Source organism: Brassica napus, chromosome A8 (genome assembly GCF_020379485.1).
Source record: "Brassica napus cultivar Da-Ae chromosome A8, Da-Ae, whole genome shotgun sequence".
In the NCBI taxonomy this organism is placed as follows: Eukaryota; Viridiplantae; Streptophyta; class Magnoliopsida; order Brassicales; family Brassicaceae; genus Brassica; species Brassica napus.
Genome location: NC_063441.1, coordinates 19,696,777 through 19,720,045, shown reverse-complemented (window position 1 = coordinate 19,720,045; position 23,269 = coordinate 19,696,777). Strand labels below are relative to the sequence as shown.

General features: G+C 34.1%; 5 protein-coding genes and 1 pseudogene across 5 annotated transcripts; 2 read left to right on the top strand and 4 right to left on the bottom strand.

Moving 5' to 3' along the window:
- The first annotated feature begins 1,255 nt into the window (after positions 1-1,255).
- LOC106412076 (protein MIZU-KUSSEI 1-like) lies at positions 1,256-2,345 on the top strand. The gene has a single exon (XM_013852966.3). The coding sequence runs from the start codon at positions 1,470-1,472 to the stop codon at positions 2,220-2,222; it is 753 nt and encodes a 250-aa protein (XP_013708420.2). The 5' UTR covers positions 1,256-1,469; the 3' UTR covers positions 2,223-2,345.
- Positions 2,346-4,981: 2,636 nt separating this feature from the next.
- Positions 4,982-6,357, top strand: LOC106415332 (UPF0047 protein YjbQ). Its single transcript, XM_013855998.2, has 7 exons — positions 4,982-5,279; positions 5,381-5,441; positions 5,543-5,637; positions 5,714-5,747; positions 5,847-5,901; positions 5,977-6,019; positions 6,145-6,357. The coding sequence occupies exons 1-7, from the start codon at positions 5,094-5,096 to the stop codon at positions 6,214-6,216; spliced, it is 546 nt and encodes a 181-aa protein (XP_013711452.2). The 5' UTR covers positions 4,982-5,093; the 3' UTR covers positions 6,217-6,357.
- An 81-nt stretch (positions 6,358-6,438) lies between these two features.
- Positions 6,439-8,382, bottom strand: LOC106415331 (UDP-rhamnose/UDP-galactose transporter 2). Its single transcript, XM_013855997.3, has 5 exons — positions 8,036-8,382; positions 7,776-7,960; positions 7,500-7,700; positions 7,121-7,282; positions 6,439-7,029 (listed from the first exon to the last, which is right to left on the bottom strand). The coding sequence occupies exons 1-5, from the start codon at positions 8,172-8,174 to the stop codon at positions 6,670-6,672; spliced, it is 1,047 nt and encodes a 348-aa protein (XP_013711451.2). The 5' UTR covers positions 8,175-8,382; the 3' UTR covers positions 6,439-6,669.
- Positions 8,383-8,928: 546 nt separating this feature from the next.
- Positions 8,929-12,500, bottom strand: LOC106416074 (chaperone protein dnaJ 10-like). The gene is made up of 10 exons (XM_013856911.3): positions 12,228-12,500; positions 11,966-12,025; positions 11,266-11,348; positions 10,952-11,108; positions 10,604-10,730; positions 10,359-10,517; positions 9,970-10,148; positions 9,790-9,870; positions 9,551-9,685; positions 8,929-9,300 (listed from the first exon to the last, which is right to left on the bottom strand). The coding sequence occupies exons 1-10, from the start codon at positions 12,312-12,314 to the stop codon at positions 9,196-9,198; spliced, it is 1,173 nt and encodes a 390-aa protein (XP_013712365.1). The 5' UTR covers positions 12,315-12,500; the 3' UTR covers positions 8,929-9,195.
- A 1,439-nt stretch (positions 12,501-13,939) lies between these two features.
- On the bottom strand, positions 13,940-15,693 carry LOC106411639 (annotated as a pseudogene).
- Positions 15,694-19,044: 3,351 nt separating this feature from the next.
- LOC106412229 (indole glucosinolate O-methyltransferase 4-like) lies at positions 19,045-20,562 on the bottom strand. Its single transcript, XM_013853133.3, has 3 exons — positions 20,025-20,562; positions 19,566-19,938; positions 19,045-19,466 (listed from the first exon to the last, which is right to left on the bottom strand). Exons 1-3 carry the CDS (start codon positions 20,465-20,467, stop codon positions 19,158-19,160), a joined length of 1,125 nt encoding a protein of 374 aa, XP_013708587.2. The 5' UTR covers positions 20,468-20,562; the 3' UTR covers positions 19,045-19,157.
- Between the last annotated feature and the right edge of the window lie 2,707 nt (positions 20,563-23,269).

Sequence of the window (23,269 nt, the reverse complement as noted above, 5' to 3'; positions counted from 1 at the left end):
TAACGTATAGTTCTAGAATTGTAAATGTGAGTTCTTTGTTATTTAAAAAATGCACTAGAACCTCTATTATATTCACTTACACGTTATATAATATAAGATCAAGTGATGATCCACCTCTTACACATCCCCTTGAAGCATTTCACCTGTAAAAAAACATTAAACCGTCGGTTTTAATTTTCAATTTCTTCTTATACATTATATACATAGATGAGCACATATTCATCACACTAATCCGGTAAATAAAATAAAATACTTATTATATCAAATATTTATATAAAAATAAATGAAAACAAAAACTTTGCGCGGGTCGAGATGTGGATCTTTCTCTGACTATGGTCGTTTCACACTGATCCGATAAATAAAACAAATAATTATATGTGTAATATTTTTGGATATGACAATAAAACAATATTTTACTAATATATATATATATATAGTTACGATTTTAATAATGAAATAATAATCCAAAAATATATATAGAAGAATATATAAATGCATGTGAAAGTTTGAAACAATTTATTCAATAAAAAATATATTGTATACTTATCATGTTTTAAAAATTGATAGACATATATATATATATATTAATATATGCCAATTTAGAATTGAAAACAAAATAATTATATAAAAATAAATGAAAACAAAAATCCCCACGGTTCAAGATCTAGTATTTTTTTAAAAAAGATAGAAAATAGTTGGAAGTGTCAAATTGGACTGACGCACGCGCACCCTTCGGTATTCGATTGGATATTACATCAACATTTTGGCCCCACTCTTCTATTATACGACACATAGACCCCACTTCTGCTCCTTCCTTCCTCCACTGCCTTCTACTTTGCTCTTCTCCTTCCATATATGTGATATTCTTTTCCTGCAAATTTATTTTATTGATTTCACATGTGTTGTTTCAAAAAAAAAAAAAGATTTCACATGTGTATTTTTTATAACTGTTATTTAGGATTTATAAGATAAAATATCAAAATTGTTTTGAAATGAGATGATATACATTTAAGTTACACTTCCGAGCGCTTGATGAACAAACAAACAAATAATCCTTCTTTCAATTAGAAGTTATATGCATGCAAGCATACAAAATTTTACCTTCTTTTTATTTCAAATTTTCTAAGTATTTAAACCGTGATAATCTTGTGGTAAATGCACAAATAACCACGAGATTTTTAGTCATTATGCAAATAAGTTCGACTTTCTCGCTTTATTAGAAATTTACGTACATAAAAAATAGAAATTTACACTAGACTAGGAAATGAAAGACACAAAAAGTATATACTATAATATTAATACTTGAAAATATATTTTAAAAAACAAAGAAAAGTCGCCACTCCCCATGATCATACCACAGCCTACCTATACATATATGTCACCAAACTTGCTCTTCTTCACACCAAATATTACAATATTATCTTCTTCTTTAATTTCTCCCTCAATTTAGTACCTCAAAAAAGAAAACCATGAGAACTATGGTTGATTTAGGAAAGCAAAGAGGTCGTCATCACATGCAAACCATACATACTGCGACCACCGTCGACTGCGCTAGTGAACTCCGTCACCGAAGAACTCTCCGTTCATTCATCGAATGCATGCTCCCATACTGTTGCACTTACCAACAACCTTCTCCTTCATACCAAAACGACACCGTTTCAGTCTCTTCCTCTTCTTCGTCCTCTTCCTCTTCAGACCACTCCTCGTCCTCGTCCCATAGTAACAGCATAGTTAGTGGAACTTTCTTCGGCCACCGTCGTGGAAGAGTCAGTTTCTGCCTCCAGGAGGACGCCGCCGTGGGATCTTCGCCGCTTCTCCTCCTTGAACTAGCTGTTCCCACGGCGGCTTTAGCCAAAGAGATGGATCAAGCAGGTGTTCTACGCATAGCCCTCGAGTGTGACCGTCGTCGAAGCACAAACAGCCGCAACAGTCGAGTGTCGTCGATCTTTGACGTTCCTGTGTGGTCGATGTACTGCAACGGAAGGAAGATGGGGTCTGCTGTGAGGAGAAAGGTGACGGAACACGACGCCGTTTTCTTTAAGACGATGCAGTCTGTTTCGGTCGGAGCTGGAGTTGTGCCGTTGGATGAGGAGGAGCAGACGCTTTACTTGAGAGCCAAGTTCGAGCGAGTCACTGGGTCGAGTGACTCGGAATCGTTTCATATGATGAATCCTGGTGGTAGTTATGGACAGGAGCTTAGTATATTTCTTTTGAGATCGTGAGATTGAGTATAATGGGTTTAGATTATAATAAGTTTCTTGTCTTCTTACTGTTTTTTTTCTTAGTTCATGTACATTGTAAAGTAAAACTACCAAAATGGTATAATATGTCTATGCAATTTATCATGTGTAAAGCCCTTTCTCAAAAAAAAAAAAAAAAAAAATTATCATGTGTGTTTCTCTCCAAAATGTATGATGGGTTTTTGAAGATATTACTGGATTCTCCCTTGATTCATGTATTCGTTTAATCGCTGGCTAAAATTAATTGTGTAAATATTCTCAAATCAATTAAAGGCAGCTTCTTATCGCTTACGAAATATCTACCAGAGTGTGTTTTTTTTCGTAGGTTAAACCATTATAAGTAGATTTGTAAGAAACAAATACGTAGAAAAAAAATACTATCTTCTATTTATAAAAGTAAAAATATTATTTTTATCTTCATAAAAAATAGAAAAAATTATTATAGAAAAATATAATAGAGCGAAACTTATCTTTCTTTTTTTTGAACAAAATTAAAACTTATCTTTATACTATAATTTTTCTATTTTAGAAAAAAATAAAGGTGGGTGAGAGATACTAGACTGAAAGGGAGTTAATCTACACATTTCTTGACTAGTAAGCAAAGAGTTACAAATTAAACCGTTTTAACGATGGCTCAAGTATTTATTTTCTAATTCCTCAAAATTCCAAGGGACCACACCACAGGCATGTCAATTGCACGTACGGTGTCTCGTCAACTTCCATGTTAAAGCAGTATGCGACTGAGACCAGACAGAGAACCACAGGATTGAGTGTCTTGGTTTTAGCTTCGGAGTTTGATTCGATTCCAAATCAGTGCCAATGTCGGATCTCTTTTCTCTTTTTGCTTTTGTTTTTGTTTACTTGTCTCTTTGATCGCACCGAGCTTCAATTCAACGTCGCTCAACTCATTCCCTTTATTTATAATCTTTTGAAAAACAAAATGCATTCCCTTTTTGTTATTTGAATGTCTGATTGGATACAATAATTTAAGATTTGGCTCCAATTACAAACAAAAAAAAACATTATAATATAGACGCACGCTCCAGTCTGATTACTAAATATTGTGTTGTGTTGTTCAGAGAATGTAGACAATCACTTTCAACATGTAAAAACAAAGAAACCCAGTATTAAATCAATGAATTATTCCCACACGAAATTTAATTAAATAAAAACAAGTATTTCACATATTAGTTCAGAAAAAAAACTAGAGACCTCTTCCATTAACGATATCTTGAAATACATTCATCGCACCAAAACATTGACTAAAATCCAAATTGCTAATCAAGGAAACTACTATAGTAGTTGTACAGAAGCCGACGTCCCACAAAATGACAGAGCCATGCACAATGGTGATATCCAGCAAGGTATGTGAGACTCTTTAGAGTCTTATTGATATGTTCTTTTGTCTCCTTTTTTGTGTGAGATAGTACTGTTTCTCTGACTTCTTGTTCTCCATTATAGATTTTCAAAATCCTTCAGATTTTATTTCTGTATATGTATGATTAAATAATGGAAAGAAGAATGGATGAGAAGGTATAGAGAAATGGGAGATGCACACGAGGGTATAATATAAACCCTAACAGATAAACATAGTGGCTCCACAACCCATCTCTTTAGTCTAATTTCACGTGTACTCTCGTCCCCATTGTTCCCTTTTCTCATTGTTAAAAAAATGTTGATTTATATCAATATCATATGTTTGTCAGAACATTTATGGTTTGTATTAGTGTAATTGATGTGTTAATTATCACGTGCATCCGGATTCAAATTCATGTGTACTGCATGGGTTCTATATACCTAAGATTAGTCTAGGGTGTTAACTATGTTTTTTTCCGGCCATAAAACAAGTTATATTAGCTTAGCAAAAAGAACAAGTTTTATTATATTGTATATTATCACACATCAATTAATAGCAACCTTAACTTAAGTATCACTATATAAAAAAGTGACAAATATTTCAAAGAACATTATATAACTATATCACAAACTAACCTCATATTTAGCTCAACGTGATATTGATATATTTCCTTTGTTTTTGTTTGCTAAAGAGATATAGTTGCTTTGGTATATTACTATATCGATTGATGATAGTACCAATAAGAGTAATCTAAATTCTTAGATAGTGACAAAGAGAGGCAGTGTTAAGTTGGTCCAGCACGGCTTTTCAATTGTCAGATTTGCCGGCTCTAAATCTTTGAAATTATAAATTATCTTACACTGCCTATAATTAACAATATTTATAAAATCACCTATTTGCATCTTATAGTCGAAGACTCAAAAGATCAGAGAGTAAAGTAAGGAATCTGATAATTCAAGAAAACTGAAATGAAATAGTTCACTGTTCACGATTACTAAGTGAGATGATATCATTGTTAATTGAAAATGATTAGCAAAGTAGGTTTACATTTTAGTCATAGGAAGCTGCATCTATCATAAATTTAGTGGAATTTCAACATTTTCTTTGGGGTTCAAATCTAGGAGTGGTGCCGCACTTGAAGGGCATTGATTGGCCTGACCCAAGGGACCACGTCGAAAATGAAACTATGATTAGGAAGGCTGTGTGATTAGTAGTAGTAATATTTGCCACATTCTCACCATCTACTTCTCTCATTCATTGATTGGTTCTTATTCAATACAATGAAAAACGAGGTGCCGTTTTCTACCAAAAGAAAGTTGAACTACATGCCGTTCTCACCCACATGAATAATTGTAAGGCCCAGAAGTGAAAGAAAAAATGAGTGGCGACGATAGCGAAAGTGAAAGGCCCTTTTGGGAGATTGTGGTTCCGGACTTGGAGTATGATTCTTGTTCGGCCATTGTTATTTGGGCTTAGAGGAACACCAACAAAAAGCTATGACGATCATCTTCTCTGGTGTTGCTCCTCCTCCTACTCTACGTGTCAGATCGGTCTTCACTCCAGCGGCGAATCCAGCAACCGATCGAGGTTCCATGGCGAGTCCCTCTGGTGGTCCAAAGTGGGCTCAGAAAACCATCACTCTTCCACCGCAACGCCGTGGATGTCATCTCATCACTCCTATGGTCTGGTCTCTTCCATTGATTCCACTTCTGGCTGTTACTACTTCATTTACCGGTTTTATTATTATTATTTTTTTTTCAATTTTTTTTTCTTTTTGAAACAGATTGTGAAGGAAATTAGACAGGATCTGTCGGGTTTCAACTGTGGTCTTGCTCATGTCTTCTGTAAGTTTCCTTCTCTCTCTGTAATATCTCTCAGCTTCTGGTCTTATTTTTTTTTGCTGAATTTTTTATTTAAAGTTTGGGTTTTTTGTTGTTGGGAGCAGTACAACACACAAGTGCTTCTCTTACAATCAACGAGAATTATGATCCAGATGTTCAGGCTGATACGGAAACTTTCTTGAACTCCATTGTTCCTGAAGTATGTTCTGCCTTCTCAAATATCCCCTCTTTGGTGCTCTGAATTAAAAATCACATTTTCTCGTTTGCAATTTCAGGGGAGGTCAGCTCCTTGGAGGCATACCATGGAAGGTCAGTTTACCATTTACCATTTTTCTATCAAACTGAAGCTGTTGTCTTTATCTTCTTAAGTGTTGAGAAATTTTGAATTATGTAAAAAAAACATTGCAGGTCCAGATGACATGCCAGCTCACATCAAATCATCGATGTTTGGATGTCAGCTTACGTGAGTCACAATCCTGTGTGTTGCACAATTTATTGTGGATATATTCACTTGATAACTCTTTTATTGTCTCCGCAGAATCCCAATAACAAAAGGAAAACTCGGCATGGGAACCTGGCAGGTAATCAATTTCACCTGCTTTCATGTTTCCTCATATTTATTTATGGTGTGTATTGTTTTGAAACTGGATCTTATTTCTTGCCATACCTGCCATTGCTTACAGTTCCACTTTAATCTTATTTATAGGGAATATGGCTATGTGAACACCGTGATGCTCCAACAGCACGCAAAGTTGTTGTCACACTCAATGGAATCTAGATATGTGTCTAATCTATACGTGTTTAAGGGCTTTGTAACCTCGTGGATGTACTTACGGTCTGGTAATGGATATTGTTCACCTTTTCTATGAAACATTGGCTCAGCTAGTAATGTGCACATTATGGTGTTTTATTTGCATCAGAAACATTTCTTAATCATAATACAAGTGAAAGTGCAATAAAGAATATAGAAAAATTGCTTAACCATAATACAAGTGAAAAGTGCAATAAAGAATATAGAAAAATTGCATAATCATAATACAAGTGAAAAGTGCAATAAAGAATATAAATATTAAGCAAAGAAGCAAAAAAACATATATCTATAGAAACATAGAGAACGTGCTCTGCAGAGGAGAGAGCTCATCAAATTAAGGTTCTTCGAGACAAATAATACAAATGAAAATGCAACATAAACAGAAGTAAAAAAACCAAAAAAGAAAGTAAGGGATTCAATTTATGATTTGACATCCCCAAGCTCCATGTCTTCTAAATTCATATGTTCTATACCTTCTTTGAGAAGCCTAATCTCATCTTCCGTCATACTGTTCTTACCGTGCGGTGTGGCTTTCGTCTGTCTCTGCTTATCTAACTCGACCGCCCAACTGTAAATCACCATTCCCACCACCGCCAAGAACATCCCTGCAATGTTCTTGAACGTCATCTCGGAGTCAAAGATCAGCCATCCTAATGTCAGGACACAAACTGTCTTCATGTGTCCAAGAACTTGGAATGAAGTAGCAGAGAATCTCCCGATGCAGAGGTACTGGCTTATGTTGCAGAAAACCGCCAATGCACAAGAGAGAAGAATGCAGAACTGCATATATGTGTTGGTTATGTTGGTTATCAATTGTTACATAATAACTGAAAGTTTTTGGATTCTATAAAACCTTTAAATAGTAACTTACAATGGCACCGTAAGTCATCTTGTAAGTAGTAATGAACCTGCCGCTCAAGAAATAGTCAACAAAAGGACCAAAGATGAGGAGGGAAAGGGCTTGGATTGGAGCAGTCTTGCTCAGCAACTCGAAAGATCCAATTGAGTATTTCTTCTGGAGTGAACCTATTGACTGTGTTTCATAGAAGATCATTTATCAAATAACATAAGGAGTTTAAAGGTACTATAACACCTAAGACCATCATTAGGAGAACGCCCTAAGAAACCCTGGATAATGATGTTCTAATCTCCGAGAATCATGAACAAACAAATAACAAAACACTAATGATACTTGGATAATCAGAGATCTAGCTAGCCCAAACACATATGGCTAAAGGATTAGCACTTACAATCTGTTGGAGAGAGGTGGAGAAAATAGCAGTGCAAGCACAAATGAAACCTTTAGCATTAACCTTAACATCAGTAACAGTACAGATCCCAACTCCCACAACAACAACCATGACAGAGGCCTTGACTTCTCTCGAGTAATGCTTGTTATGGAGAATCCACTCCATCACGCACACTACCGGGATCATGCTCAGTTTCGATATCTAAAGATCCAAAACCAAAATTAACTTCCCGGAATCGAAATCAAACAGTAATGCAATCAGATAATAATAATTAACCTGGTAGAAGCCAACGGAATTGAGCATGAGGCTGAAATTCATGGCGGCGATGGAGGTGTTGGCGACGAGGGAGAACCAGAGAAGCTCCCAGAGAGGGACGTGCTTGGATGCCGATAAGCCGGTGGCGTTGGAGACCATGCCGACGAGTGCAGTGAGCGCGAAGTGGAATCCGGTGAGAGTCGTGGCTGATGAGAAAAGAGAGAGATGAGAGATCCATTGAAATCGAAATCGAGAGAGAGATGAGAGATGAGAGATCGAACCGAAGGTGAAGGCGAAGCCGGAGGATGACATGAGCTGTTTATTAGCCATGATGATCCCGACGGAGCTAGTGACGTTCATTGCCCATGCACCGACGTCGGAGACCGACGATGCCTTCTTCTCGCTCTCTGCCTTCTCCATCTCCCGATTCGGATTGGATCCCGCCGGTATCAGATCCGGGGACACGAGATCTGGATCTCGATTTATGTGCAAAATGTTGGGAGGAGGAGGAAGAGGATGAGATCTGGAGGAGAAGGCGTGACAGTCAGTGTCTATGGTATCTTCTTCGTCCACTGATGATATGCCTTTCCTTTGACGCTTTTTTTCTTATTATTTATAATTTAATTAATTACCATCTCTGTTAGAAAACATTATTAAATGTTGACGCCTGTCGTTTTACAGTGTTTTGACCTCATTCTTCCGTTTTTGGAACATTTGTTTATTAATTAATTTATTAATTACCCAACCATATTCGTTTCATTTGTATTTAATTTATATCTTCTCATGTCTTTAAATTTTCCCAAGTCTAACGTCCACAACTAAACTACATCGTTCGTTAGATGATGAATCTATTTCTATGATAAATGTTTCCCATAATAGTTTGTAAACAAATACCCGAAAACACTAGCCTACCACCATTTCCTTTGGGATTTTAAACAAATATCCGATTATCTTTTCGAAAAAACAAAAAAAAAAAACATCAGATCTGTATTCGAAATTAAAAAATAAATCTAGTCCAATGGGAATGCTACCTCTTGTTACATTTATGACTTGTATTGTATTTCTTAAAAAGGTCATTTACATGTATATATCTCTATACATATGTGTGCTTTATAATTTCTTTATCTGAGGATTATTCATATAGTAATCAGAATAGGAATCACACCACATGATCTCCATGCATCATCATAGATATATTTTTAAAAGAAAAACAAAAAACCATTATACATACTCAAAGATGGGATATCATGTGCTTTTCAAACCTCCAATCATTTCGTCTACTAACAAATAACCAAATTACATAATGATTTCACCACCGACTTGCAAATAGTACATCAAAATGCATAAATAATGGTTTGAAATTTGTAAATATTATATATATAGCACAAAAGGGAGATTACCTCTCGTAATCTCTTTTATCTGAATCATTCTTTTGCAAGTTTTAAGAGTGTCTCTGAGCTCCCGGAGGCGGCGCTGGCCTTGGGAAGTAATGGTCGAACTGCTCAACTCCAACCCTCGGTGCTTCCACATAAGGGCTTTGCGGTTCCTACATAAATTTCATTTTGATGAGTGGCAATTACAAATGGTATCAAGAACTTGGAGCAATATATGCAAGAGACTAAGAGTCAAACATAGTTGGTCATTCTTTAATCTCTATACAATACAAACATGGAGCTGTTTCTCACGATGTGTAACAAGGTTATGTTCCGTCAGTTATGCTTTGATATGATGCTAGCAAGATGCACATGGTGTGTATAGTAGATGGAGCGGAAAAAAAGAAGAGGAAGGAGATGTACCTGAGGCCCAAATGTAGAATGAGATGCTTCATCGGAGTTTGGTGATGTGGATGCATCACGGTCTTGCCCATTTCCGTTTATTTTATGAAGCTCGGCTCTTACTAAAGGATCACTCTCACTGGTCAACTTGTTCTTCTATATGACGGAAAGAGTTTTTTTAATCAGTCCTTATTTCTGGAAGGAATATTTTGAACTAATGTGCGCTGTATTCTCCAATAACCATATGAAAAAAGAATAACCTGGAAGATCTTCCCCAAAGTTTTTAATCCCTTTGCCCTTGCACGAAGCTCTTCTCTCTTGGCAGTCGGATCTTGAAGAACCTGAGAACAAAGGAAAAAAAATCATAAAGTAGTTATAGCAAAGAAATTGGACCAAGATGCTAAAGCAGCCAAATAGTGAGCAGTTATAGCTAAACATACCAGCTCACAAACACGGGAGAGAGTGTTTTCAATATCAGCGACATTGAGTTTCCACAATGAATCAATCATCACTTTCTTATGGGACTGCATGTACTCTTCAAGTTCCTTCTCAGTATAGTTGCCTTCAGCACTTAGCTGCCTTTTCATTTCCTCTTGCAGCTGGAATAAAGCATATGCGCCTAGGACGACAGAAAACAGCCAGAAACAGCCAGATAAAGAAAAGTTCCTACATGTTTCTCCCTAAGAGAGGAGTCCAAGTTCTAGAAAGTATTCTTGGGGTTTGGTTTAAGTGGCTGACTTAAAAGTTCCTTAAATAACCCACTCTACAACTTATAGCCCTGATACGAACATGATCTTGATGAGGTCTCCCTTCTTCCTAAGTCACTAACCTGTTGCAGCTGTTACTTGGGATTTGATGAAGTGACCTTTCGTCCTAAACCATTCAGCAACAAATGGTACACCGAGATATATAGCTTTCTTCCCCAGCTCTTTCGCCGCTTGTCTTACATATATATATCCGATTGTGTTCAGCATTTCCACACCGTATGCTGTTGAAGAATAATACAGAAGGGCGTTGATTGAAAGGGAAAGCAAAAGCTATGAAAGGGGAATAATATGCTACATAACATGTTACCTGCATTTGAGAGTCTTGTTACTTCAGCTTCAGCATTGCTGATAAATTCGTCTTTGTTCGTCACATATAGGTTGAGGCGGTCCTTAAGAATCTGAGCAAGCTTGTCTTCTCTGTCTTTCTGAACAGCCTGAAAGAAAAATCAATCTAACATGATTAACAAATTACGAAAAAGGGTGAATCTGGGTACTCTGCCAAACAAAATTCTTTAATTCCTCCTGATAATCTAAACAACTGTCTCTCAGGGACAGATATGTAAGCTTGTCAACAGAATAGTGTGAGAATTCAGATATGCTTTCTCCTGTTTTATGATTATGTATAGTATATCAAGAAAGACAGTGATAAGTTTACCCTCATTTTTTCAATGATCTTTTTAGTATCAATCTGATCCCCTTCAGAGAGGATATCAAGTGAAGCCATTGATGCCATAGCAAGCTGCCCTATGTATTCTTCAAAAAGTTCACTCCCAAAAAGCATAGCAAATATTGCCGCGGGATCAATGATCTCACTGCACGAATGAACACCACAAGTAAGAACTGGAGAAACGAACAAATTCTTTGGCAACACTATGAAGATCCATGGAGTTATGTCACCAAACTCCAATGATGCAAACAGCGAATCACCAATGGAAACTATCAAAAGAGAGAACAAGAAAAGACACTAACGTTGAAATCCCTGCCTTCCCAATTGTGTCATAGGCCTGACGTTGTCCTGGATCGCTCAGCACTTGGTAGGCCTCTCCCAACACCTGTATAACAACTCATTGTTTCAATCCACGAAAGACCAAACGAATACTGAAAGCATTATGAATAATACTATGCTGATCTCTTGGAAATCTACTTCTCTTGAAACTTATGCTATTGTTAGTTCTGCTGATATGCTTTTATAAGTATGTTAACAACTAGACTCCTAAGTTGACAAATCACTAAGGAAAAGAAATCCTATGTCTAACTCTATATCGTTCTATTAGTACAATATTGTCCACTTTGGAACTAAGAGGCAGACCCGCATGGATTTACTTTTGGACTTACTCCAAAAGGCCTTGTACTAAGCAGAGTTTGACATCCTTTTATATACTAGACATTATTTTTCTAAACTTCCAATGTGGGACTTTGTTTGCATTCACAACAGAAAGAAAATTTATTCCTTATGAATGGTGATATTTTTTAGGAATGTTACCTAATTATATCCTAAGATGAAACAAAAAAAATCACATCCTTTCAAAGCGCTCAACAAACAATAAGATGAAACTAAACTACCACACTCATGCCAAGTGAACATGTTTAAAGCATATAATACACAATGCATACATCATCATCCTCTATGTTAAAATCTTCAAGGTCACCACTCATAATCTAAACTTGCCTGAAAATTATGAGCAGCCTGAGGATCATTGGGGTTCTTATCTGGATGTACTTGACGTGCCTGTAGAAAACAAACAAACAAAAAACACTGAGCTCTTAAGCTTAATAGTCATCATCAATCCTTCACAGAGGGTAACAAATACTCATCCTGTAACTCGAACTCGAGTCTTGCCAGATTCGAAATCTACATCGGGATCCAAAACAAAAGCCCTGGAACCGTAGAATCAGAGATTCGATTTTTGGGAAAAAGATAAAGAAATGACCTTGATGTAGTAAGCTTTCTTAATCTGAGCCTCCGTGGCGGTGGGGCTAACGCCGAGGACATCGTAATACTCCGTCTCCTTCACCATTACTACCCGATCACGATCTCTTTACCGCAACTCTCAGATCACAACGTCGAGAGAAGCGAAAACACACCACGCGCGTTACGTTGACAAAGTACGCGCCGGCTATTTCAACTCAACCGCTCATTTTCTTCTGTTTTCTTTCTTTTTTTAATGTCTGAATGGCCGTATTCGCCACGTGTTTTTGCGTGAGCGTCTGTTTGGATCTAAAATCACTGAAGTCCACTGTTTAATACATTTTCAAATAACGTTGATCTTACTTTTATTTTTATTTTAAACAGCACAATTTTTTCAAATAGTCTTTTTTTAAAAAGAAGTTTTTATCATAAAAATAGTCTTAAAAAAAATCAACATAGCTTATTTTTATTTTGAAATTTTTAATATTTATTATTTATTTTTTAAAATTTGAGACCTTGTTTCCAAAAAGATCAACATAGCATTACTGGATAGTCCATTTTAAACACGTTTACAGAGAAGCTAATGGTCTTGCAGATGGCTTGGCTACTTATGCTTTTTCTCTAGCGTTAGAATTTCATATTTTTGATGTTGTTCCAATAGAAGTTAGTTTCTTGTTGATTGAGGATGGTTCAGGCCCGCCTAAGTTGAGGCATGTGGTCGAGTAGTACGTTTGAAATAAATTAAACTTGAGAAGTTTCTTTCCTTGTATTCACAAAAAAAAAAAATCCAACCCCTTAACTCTTGACCCTAAATCTAGATTAGTTAACTTTAGGATAAAAATGTACTTACAAATTTTTTTAAAAAAATTATCCTAATTTTTTTTTTCTTTTATTAAATATGTATTAGTATTGCTAACAAAAAAAATTATTATAATATAAATTATCTTTTTTGTCAATAATTTAAATAATCTTAAATTTTACGTTTCCGCAAATTGTCTCTTCCCACAGTCAAAATGTTACTTTTTTTTTCGAAAAACAGCTAAAATGTTACCGAGGAAGAGGAACTATATATGGCCAGGAAAACAAACTCTATATGAGTAGGGCTGAGTCAAGAACGACGAAATCGTCTTCGTTTGACCACCACCAGACAATCATTTGAAATTAAAAAACATATTAATATATAAATTTGTTGAGTAATGTCATTTTTGTGATCAAACCAAACCAGAAGTTTCAAGGTAACTATAATGGTTTGTAGTTTGGTTTAGAAGTTGTTTTTTTTTGTCAAGGTTTAGAAGTTGTTAAGTGTCAAAGTAGTTGTTGTACTTTTCTGTGTTAGAGCTGTTAGTGGGAGCAGTTGAAATAATTAGACAAAAAAGTAGATGTTTCAAGGTAGAGCTCAAGTTATTTTCTGAAGCTTAACACATCTTTTTTCATAATGTTACAGAACACACGATTACAAACTTGTCTTGTCTAATTATGAACTGGATAAGCTATTGGATCGGATGAGCTTCAGCTAATAATACAGCTTGTCCTTGTCTTATTATGAACTGGATAAGCTATTGGATCGGATGAGCTTAATAAATAAATAATCTTAAGATTTTCACTCTAAATTGTAAATTCAAATATGAATTCAATTACTTAAAACTAGTTCTTAGAGAGTAGAGACAATGATAAATTAAACACTTTTTATTGCTTGAAGCTGTATTATATTAAAAAAAAAGAGAGTACAGACAATGATAAATCACACACTTTTTATTGCTTGAAGCGTATTACATATATCAAGAAAAGAACTGAAACATAGATAAATTAACAATTAACGAAGAGCATAGTTTTGGATTTTAAACATTTTCTTTACAGAACTCAATAATCCAGCAGTGATAAGCCTGGCAAACGAATTTGCAGTGGGTGAACCCTGATTCCATGGCTAAAGCTTCAAACTCAGCACGGGACCTCTCTTTTCCACCGGAACATTGTGTGAACATCAACATATCCATATCAAATGCAATGTTCGAATTGATGTCTCCACTCTCAGAGCCGTGCCCACCATGTCTTAAAAAAGGCTTTTGCCTCGGGCCCCAAATAAATATAGTCTTTTTGGGGCCCCAAATTACAAAATGTTTGTTATGGTGTAATGGTAAATTGAAGTGTATGTGTGAGGAAGGGTCCCTAGTTCAATTCTCCCCTCACTAAATCTATTTTCTTTTAAGATTTTGCCTTAGGCCTCATCTAACATAAGCACACTACTGTCCACTCTCAGCACTATCAGGAGTGACTAGCTCTATCACTACCACTTTGCCATTTTCAGGAAGTGATTTCCAACAGTTTTAAAGAATTTTTACACAGTCTTCGTCGGTCCAGTCATGAAGTATACGCTGTAAAACAAATTAAATCCCAAAAAGTAAATACAAAGTAATACATACATTCACTTAAATAAATATGTGGTAAACAAAGAGAGTTGTTAAACTTACTTTTAATATCATGGTATCTCCCTTTGGAACCTCTACGAACATATCTCCCGCTACATGTTCCACCCCAGGGTAAGAAGGTGCTTGTGCCAAGGCACAAGTCAGATCAAAGTTGATACCCTTAATATTGGGATACTTAGAAGTAACAACACCAAGAGTGTTGCCAACTCCTCCTCCAACATCAACCAACACATCCACGTCTTTGAAGCCTTGGTAAACTTCAAGAGCCTTCTTCACGACAGCGATGGTGAATCCTGTCTGGTTAAAGAGCTTGCTGAACCTCTCATCAGTTCCCATATAGTCGAAGAGTTTCATGCCACCATGTGCACGGCCAAATGCATCTCCTCCTTCTAGCACCACATCTTTCAATTGCGCCCTGCGAATATAGCATGTCAACAAGACAACAACGTAAGATTCATTTTGTTTTTTTTTTTTATTTTCGACAGTTGAATAAAAAAATTACCAAGTGTTGAGGAAGACACTGTCCAAATTGACAATGACTTGAGAAGCTAAGGATCCAATATCTTGAATGTTATTTTTCAAGAAGAACCTGCATATTGGCTCGGCTTTGTAAACTCTCTGGTCCTTTTCGGCTTGGACCGTACCGCATTTGACCACGGAGTAGCTAGCGAGTAGACGTAGCATCCTGTCCAACAAAGCCGGCGCCTCAGGGTTACGAGGCGTAGTTGGTAGCCTACTTGCTATCTCGGAAGGTGAGAGGAACACTGAGGCAGCGTAGAGAGTGTCAAAGACACCGAGCTCAAGGGCAGCTTTGAGAACCATGGGAAAGGCAGCGGCATTGGCTAATCTCACGGCCATCAAACCCAACTCATTATCATCATCGATAACAACTTGGCTTTGGGGTTAGAGCTTAAGGTTTCTTCGTTAAGGATTCCCATTTTTAATTATCTTTCTTTGTTGCTTCTCCTTGAAAGTACCTTGGTGATCAAACTGATCAGAAGCGAAGAAACAAGGAGAGTTTGTGTGTTTATGTGTCTTCTATGTAGTGTTGCGGATGATGATGCTTATGGATATTGGATGCTACTTCTTATAGCTTAGATTTAGCCTCCTTTTTATTTATTTAATTTATTTTTATAATAATTTCATTTAATTATATTGTCGGCTTGCAGGTCCATTTCGCTGGCTGAATAGTTAGTCTCCATGTAGAAAAGTAAGAGCCAATTGTGGCGGCTTAGATCTTGTTTCACTTAAGTTTTTTTTCTTCTCCTAATTGTGTTTAGTGAAAGTCAAGCCAATCTAATTTCAACACTAAAAAAGATCAACCAAGTGACTATATAAGTATTTTACAAAAAAAAAAACTATGGGAGATATTTGCTTAATTTTGTATTTTGTTCTTCAATTTGACTAACATAATAGTATTATAATACTCACTATCAAAAAAATAAATAATTAAGAATGGGGCAATTATATTGTCAAAACAAATACATGAATATGTGAATTACGAGATATTTTAATTTTAATATAAAATACTTAAACAATATGAAAATAAATATTTTTATTATTTATAGCTTTAAACCTTAATGAATTATTAATTTTGTTAAAAAATCGACATAATACTTTTTGACAAAAAATATCTCAAAATATTATTGGTTTTCAGAAATAATTGATGAACTTACCTCGAGTTTGGTGTAGTGCTATTTTTTGTCTTCTATGATATTTAAACAGTGAAACCGATCTTTACAACGACGAACTCTTTCAGAAACCAAAACCGAGCACAAAAATAAACATTCCGGAGCCAACAACGTCGACATAGATATTTGATCCTATATTTGGTATACATACCAAATTGCATCATATATCTTTTTTAATAACCATTGAGATTCCAAAAACTCTGTAGACCCATAGTAGGTATAGACATTTTATCTGGATTCGAAGATCCAAACCGGAACCGATCCGAAAATACAAGTTCGTATCCGGATCTGGGGTCATACTAAAGTACCTATTGGATCATTTTTCTTTGGATCTGCGGATCTCGATTTGAGTCAGGTCCTATCCGAGACCCGATCGGATATTGTATATATTAGGTATATTTTGATATTTCAGATATTTTTTAAGTTTCGGGTTTAGGTTTTCGGATATAATTTTAGGTTTCGAGTAAAAATTTAGATTTTCAGAAAATATAATTTGGATATTCGGGTATCTTTTGGGTGTTTTGGTCTGATTTAGGGTAATTTTTTGGGTATTTTGACTATTTTTGTGGTTCTTCTGGTAATTTTACAGTTTTCGGGTCCAATTCAAATATTTCGGGTCTTTTTCGAATCTTAAGTATATGAACCAATCCGAATCCAAAATATATCCGATAATTACAAATATTTTACGGGTATTGAAATTATAGATCTAAACCGACCGAAGCTCGATAAGAACTTACCCGGAACCGACCCGGAAATTATATGTACCTATATCGATCCAAATTTCCAGGACCCAAATTATCCGGACCCGATGAGACCCGATCCGAGGATCCGAATGTCCATGCCTAACCAAAGACTAATATTACAAGGTCTTGCATCCATATACACAATTAATCCACATAAATGGTATGACTAGGTGACCAAAGCATTACATAATATAGTAGAACCTCTATAAATTAATAATGTTGGGACTTTAAAATTATATTAATTTATAGAGATATTAATTTACAAAAGTTTCTTTTTTTAGATTTTTTTTCTATTTTTGAATATTTTATTAATAAATCAAGAAAATATTTGATTTTACCATATGTAAATTATTTAAATTTTAGAAATTTAACTTTCATATTATTTTATTATCTTATTTGGTGTATATTTTTATGTTTCATATAATTGTTATGTCGTTTTCGATATAATTTTACTAAATATTATCAAATATATTAAAATATTAAGAAAAATAGAAGTAATTTTATTGTGAATATAAAACCAACAATATAATATTTAGTTTATATTTATATAAAATATATATAAAGATAGATTATTAATTTATGATTTTAATGGGACTAATATATTTACATGGAAGTTTTAAAAATATTATTATCTTATTATTTTATCGATTTGTGTCATATTTTACACCGGCTCAAGTTGGGACTGACAAAATTTATTAATTTATCGAGATTATTATTATATCGAGTATTAATTTATAGAGGTTCTATTGTATATATTTGAAACATATATCATATTATTTAGCTATAAAACAATTTTTTGAATAAATAAGTGTATAAATATAGAGAGAAAGTCTCTAGGATTGCTATTTTTAAATTTTTGTCATAAAAATAGTTATCAATGAGAAAAATGACAAAAAATGGTTTTATTAAAGAATAAAAATACATTTATACTTAGAGTTAACTAATCTAGATTTAAATTTTAGAGTTAAGGAGTGAGGTTTTGAGAATATGGTTTTTAATTTAAAAAAATAAAAAATAAATATTAAATGTCAAAATAAAAAAGGAATGTTTTGGTCATTTTCATTATTAAAAACTATTTTTGATAAAAAAATTTAAAAATGCTATTTAAACGAATTACCCAAATACAAATGTACAAATATATGAAAAGGTGCAATAGAAAATTTGTCCACGTAGTAACACATAATCAAATGAAAATAATATATAGCAATTCTTTTTAATAGTGATGTACATCCAAACACAAATATGAATAATTAACACATGTTCAAATATTAAAAACTACCAATAATTTATAAATATTATTATATTACAAAATGAAAACATCTCGGATCAAAATCTAGTTGGTTAATTAAACCAACCAACCAACGAGCATAACGAAACAAAATTTCTTACAAATCAAGTTGGTAGGTGCCCAAGCGATTTCGACATGGTTTTCGCGTGGTTGATGCCTGTTAGAATATCCATCTTTTAGATATTTTTATTTGGGATACAAAAATAAAAAAAATTTGTAAACTAAAAATAATAGTATTTAAATATATTTATTTAATTAGTTTTTAGTTTATAAAGAAAAAAATAAATCAACCATAAACTGTCATGCTTAAAATATATCTCTCAAAATGTTTCAAATGATGTATTTTTTCATTGTTTTCTTTAATAAATCTTTACTAACTTTTATTAAAAATTAATGGAATTTGTTTCACGGATACGAAGATTACCGATTTTTGTGAAAAAACTCAATTTATGACATAACAACAAAGTTAATTCTATTTCTCATTTTTCTCCAAAACCATATATACGAACAAAGTATATAATGGTTGCTTTCATATCTATACATATTATATATATATCTATAAATCCCGTCTGTAAATTTCTATTAGATGCAAACTAAATTTAAGCAAAAAAGTTTCTCTCAAGTTTTTTTTGCAATAAAAGGTCTATTAGATAGGTAGCCTTGTGTCGATATGAAAAGTACAATGAAAAAATAAACAAAAAAAACTTATTTTTCTTTCATATTGCTCGAACACACATACATACAAAGTATGATCATCACAAACAAAGAACTGAAAACGAAGATGAAACGTTTTTGTTTTGTATTTTACACATTTTCTTTACAAAACTCAATGATCCAGCAGTGATAAGCCTGGCAAACGAATTTGCAATTGGTGAAGCCAGAAGCTACAGCCAGAGCTTCAAACTCCGCTCGTGATCTCTCTTTTCCACCAGAACATTGTGTGAACATCAACATATCCATATCAAAGGCAATGTTCGCGTTGATATCTCCATTCTCTGCGTCATCAGGAGTGACTAGTTCTATGACAACAACTTTACCGTTCTCTGGTAGTGATTTCCAACAGTTTTTGAGAATTTTAATACAGTCTTCATCGGTCCAATCATGTAGTATACGCTGTTAAAACAAAGTTACTCCCATATGTAAGTAAAAAATACAAGTATACATATATACTGTTTCAAGAAATTAATATGAATCATAAACTGATGAGCTTACTTTTAATATCATGGCATCTCCCTTTGGAACCTCCACGAACATATCTCCCGCTACATGTTCCACACCAGGGTATGTAGGTGCTTGTGCCAAGGCACAAGTCAAATCAAAGTTGATACCCTTAATATTGGGATACTTTGAAGTAACAACACCAAGGGTGTTGCCAACTCCTCCTCCTACATCAACCAACACATCAACATCTTTGAAGCCTTGGTAAACTTCAAGAGCCTTTTTCACCACAGCGATGGTGAATCCTGTCTGATTAAAGAGCTTGCTGAATCTCTCATCAGTTCCCATATAGTCAAAGAGTTTCATGCCACCATGTGCACGGCCAAATGCATCTCCTCCTTCTAGCACCACATCTTTCAATTGTGCCCTATAATTCACGTATTAATATGGTAAGATTTTGTAACGTATTAATAAAGATTCCAAAAGTGATGAAAATAAAATTTTGAAAATTACCAGGTATTGAGGAAGACGCTGTCAAAATTGACAATGACTTGAGACGCAAGGGATCCAATATCTTGAATGTTATCTTTCAAGAAGAACCTGCAAATTGGCTCGGCTCTGTAGACTCTCTCGCCCTTTCCAACCTTATCGCATTTGACCATGGAGTAGCTAGCGAGTAGACGAAGCATCCGGTCCAACAAAACTGGTGCTTCAGGGTTACGTGGAGTAGTTGGTAGCCTACTCGCTATCTCAGATGGTGAGAGGAAGGCGTCGGTGCGAGCGGCTTCGGCGTAAAGAGTGTCAAAAACACCGAGCTCGAGGGAGGCCTTGAGAACCATGGGAAAGGCTGCGGCATTGGCTAGTCTCACGGCCATCAAACCTAACTCATTATCATCATCAATAACAGTTTGGGTTTTAAGGTTAGAGCTCAAGGTTTCTTCAAAAGGGAATCCCATTTTTTTCTTGTCTTTCAAGGTACTGCACACTACACTTATCAGAAAGCGAGAGTCTGTGTGTGTTGGGATGATAGTTTAGTATATTTCTAATGCACCTTCGTTTCTCCTTTTATAGATAAAAGTTTGGATATTTTTTTCTCGTTATTTTGTTTCATATAAATATATTGTTGGCGTGCCGGTCCATCTTGGGCGCTGAATAGTCTGTATGTTAATGTACCGCAGAAAAGTAAGAACCACTTATGGCTGCTGAAATCTTGTTTCAAGTCAGTGGATTTAGTCAAAGTTCAAAGCATTGATTCATTCTAATTTCACCACTATAGACGTACGGGACAATCTATACAAACTATATTGTTAAGGTCAGAGTCCACAAACCATTTATTAAAAAACAACAATGACGCTAAATCATTTGTTTTTTTGTTTGTTTATGTATTTATTCAGTTTGATCGACAAGGAGATCTTATCAATACATTATATAATACCACACCGATGCATATAGCAACGACTTGGTCATGACGACTATGGAATTGGATAAGTTAAAAATCAGTTCTTCTTAGATACTAAATTTATATACTTTCTCTGATATTCTTCCTTTGTCAAATTTTCTTTAGTTTCACAATTTTTTTAAAAGTTATATATTGTTGGCATGCCGGTCCATTGGAAGATTTAAAAGAAAGAACAGCTCATTTTCGTGCCTCTCATAGACTTTCCAGTAAAAACTAAAAAACCCCCTGCTGATATAGTGAATTGGAGATGTCTTTAAGTATGTAAATCTTTTTAATTATTTTCATATAAAAATATCGGTGGGGGATGTTTCTTCCTGGGTTTGTCCGTTTTGACTGCGCAAATGTGTCGGTCAACACTCAAGACAGTCATGGCAAGCCGAAATTTTACCAAATAACAGTACTTGAATGTAACAAGTTTCACAACTTATATTCAAGACTTGTCAACTTAAACACTCCAAGTTTATAGTATTTTAATTTTTTTAATAGTAGTTATCATTATTATTTTGAGCAATATAAAATATGAAATAAGGTGACAATTATTATCTCATTCCAAATGCTTCAACCCTTGAAGAATGGCTTTATAGTCAAATATGTACTTTGTTAGTGTTACAAAAAAATAAAAATAAAATACTTTGTTAAAGTACGTTTTATCACAGATCCTCACATAAGTTCAGCCCATATAGCAAGCTCATCTGTGTTTGGCCCAGTTAAGTTTGTGGTAAATTTATTTTAGATTTAATCAAATAACTGTAGTGTAGTGTATGAGTATGGGAGAAATATATAACGAATTTCTGCCCATGGATATATGAATATATAATAATCGAATGGTCTTTTAATAAAAACTTAAGTTTTGATTTTTAAGAAAAAAATATGATCAATATATTATATGTAAATTTTTAAAATTTAAATATTTACAATTAGATAATTATTTGAGAAATATCATTTTAAATTATATTAAATAATTTATGAAATATCTTTTTTAGTTTGATCACATGTGTAAGAGTGTAAAAATTTGAAAGATATAAATTATTGATGCAATTATAATTTGTACTAAATAAAATTTGTAAACAAAAATAATTTTTCCCTTAGAATATACAAAACAAAGTATAGATGCACTAAATCTAATAATAAAAAAGATAGAAGTGTCATAGCACAATGGTAAGTAAGACTACATTATGTCTGCAGGACCACTGTTCGATTCTTAGCAAACATGACTTTTTAAAAATTTCTCAATTATAAAACGACATCGTTTTTGAAGTTTGGGTCGAAAATTTAAATAAATTCTTAGTTCAGATATGATTTTGCACTTATAATTTGTTTGGGTACGAAAAAGCACGATACAAAAATGCATTTTTCCCAAGTTAAAACGTGCTGGCATATATGTACGTAGTTGACTACGTATGCATGCATACATATGAAGAAACATATAATAAGTGGATATGCATGTTTAAACAAGTGATGATGATGATAATGAAGTATGGTGGCTTTTTTTAGGGGTAAAAATGTTAAGATAATGAAGTGTGGTGTTGTTCGTGTGGCTACCACACTCGTCCCTCTTTCTTTGCATTATATCAACTCTGCGCGTTGTTTTATCTCCTTATAAAACCCTTTTTTTTTTGAACTTATTGCTTACTGCTATCCATTTTAGCAATCCAACTACTTTTATTTACTTATTATATGTCACTCAACTTTTATATGCTCATATTTCTATTATCAATTTTGTATGCTCAACCAACAACTGCAAAAAGAATCAGTAAAAAGAATGATATGATAGAGTTGTATTATTTTCCCTTTATAGAAAAGCGCTTTCGTGAAGTAAGAAAAAAGCTGAAAAAACGAAAATGAATCAGCCAACCACTATAACCTATTTTCAAAAAAAATCATAAGTATTATGTACTAAAATAAAACAATGAAAATTTAGGGAAAAGTAAACAATGAAACTTTTATTTTATCATTAGTTTTTATTAACTAAAAGATGAGAAAATCTGAAACTTTAAGAAACTTCTTTATTCATTTTAATCACTTGCAGGAATTGATTAACTACCAATCAAAATAAGGTTTGATTTTTTGAAACTCTGTATTTAGTAAGCAATATTACGTTAATATTTAACACGAATTAACTTGAATATTTCTGTCTCGGTTGATTTTCAGGAAATAAACTAAATTAAGCATTTCCAGATTTTTTAACTGTGGTGTTTAACTGCAGTTAATTACTTAAAGTAAAATGATTAGATCTTGAATTTTCAAGTTTCTTGAAAAAAATAAAAAAATAAGGTGTTTACTTGTACATCTATAACTC

What these genes read in the sequence shown, in the direction of transcription:
- LOC106412076 (XM_013852966.3), top strand. Translation starts at nt 1,470, where the DNA reads ATGAGAACTATGGTTGATTTAGGAAAGCAAAGAGGTCGTCATCACATG.
- LOC106415332 (XM_013855998.2), top strand. Translation starts at nt 5,094, where the DNA reads ATGACGATCATCTTCTCTGGTGTTGCTCCTCCTCCTACTCTACGTGTC. An exon ending in TTGGAGGCATACCATGGAAG is followed by an intron (nt 5,748 to 5,846) that starts GTCAGTTTACCA and finishes AAAACATTGCAG; the next exon opens with GTCCAGATGACATGCCAGCT. An exon ending in ATGTTTGGATGTCAGCTTAC is followed by an intron (nt 5,902 to 5,976) that starts GTGAGTCACAAT and finishes TTGTCTCCGCAG; the next exon opens with AATCCCAATAACAAAAGGAA.
- LOC106415331 (XM_013855997.3), bottom strand. Translation starts at nt 8,174, where the DNA reads ATGGAGAAGGCAGAGAGCGAGAAGAAGGCATCGTCGGTCTCCGACGTC. An exon ending in CCACCTCTCTCCAACAGATT is followed by an intron (nt 7,283 to 7,499) that starts GTAAGTGCTAAT and finishes TATGAAACACAG; the next exon opens with TCAATAGGTTCACTCCAGAA. An exon ending in AGATGACTTACGGTGCCATT is followed by an intron (nt 7,030 to 7,120) that starts GTAAGTTACTAT and finishes ACATATATGCAG; the next exon opens with TTCTGCATTCTTCTCTCTTG.
- LOC106416074 (XM_013856911.3), bottom strand. Translation starts at nt 12,314, where the DNA reads ATGGTGAAGGAGACGGAGTATTACGATGTCCTCGGCGTTAGCCCCACC. An exon ending in GGGAAGGCAGGGATTTCAAC is followed by an intron (nt 11,109 to 11,265) that starts GTTAGTGTCTTT and finishes TCATTCGTGCAG; the next exon opens with TGAGATCATTGATCCCGCGG. An exon ending in AACAAGACTCTCAAATGCAG is followed by an intron (nt 10,518 to 10,603) that starts GTAACATGTTAT and finishes ATTCTTCAACAG; the next exon opens with CATACGGTGTGGAAATGCTG.
- LOC106412229 (XM_013853133.3), bottom strand. Translation starts at nt 20,467, where the DNA reads ATGGGATTCCCTTTTGAAGAAACCTTGAGCTCTAACCTTAAAACCCAA. An exon ending in AGCGTCTTCCTCAATACCTG is followed by an intron (nt 19,939 to 20,024) that starts GTAATTTTCAAA and finishes CGTGAATTATAG; the next exon opens with GGCACAATTGAAAGATGTGG. An exon ending in GAGATGCCATGATATTAAAA is followed by an intron (nt 19,467 to 19,565) that starts GTAAGCTCATCA and finishes TTGTTTTAACAG; the next exon opens with CGTATACTACATGATTGGAC.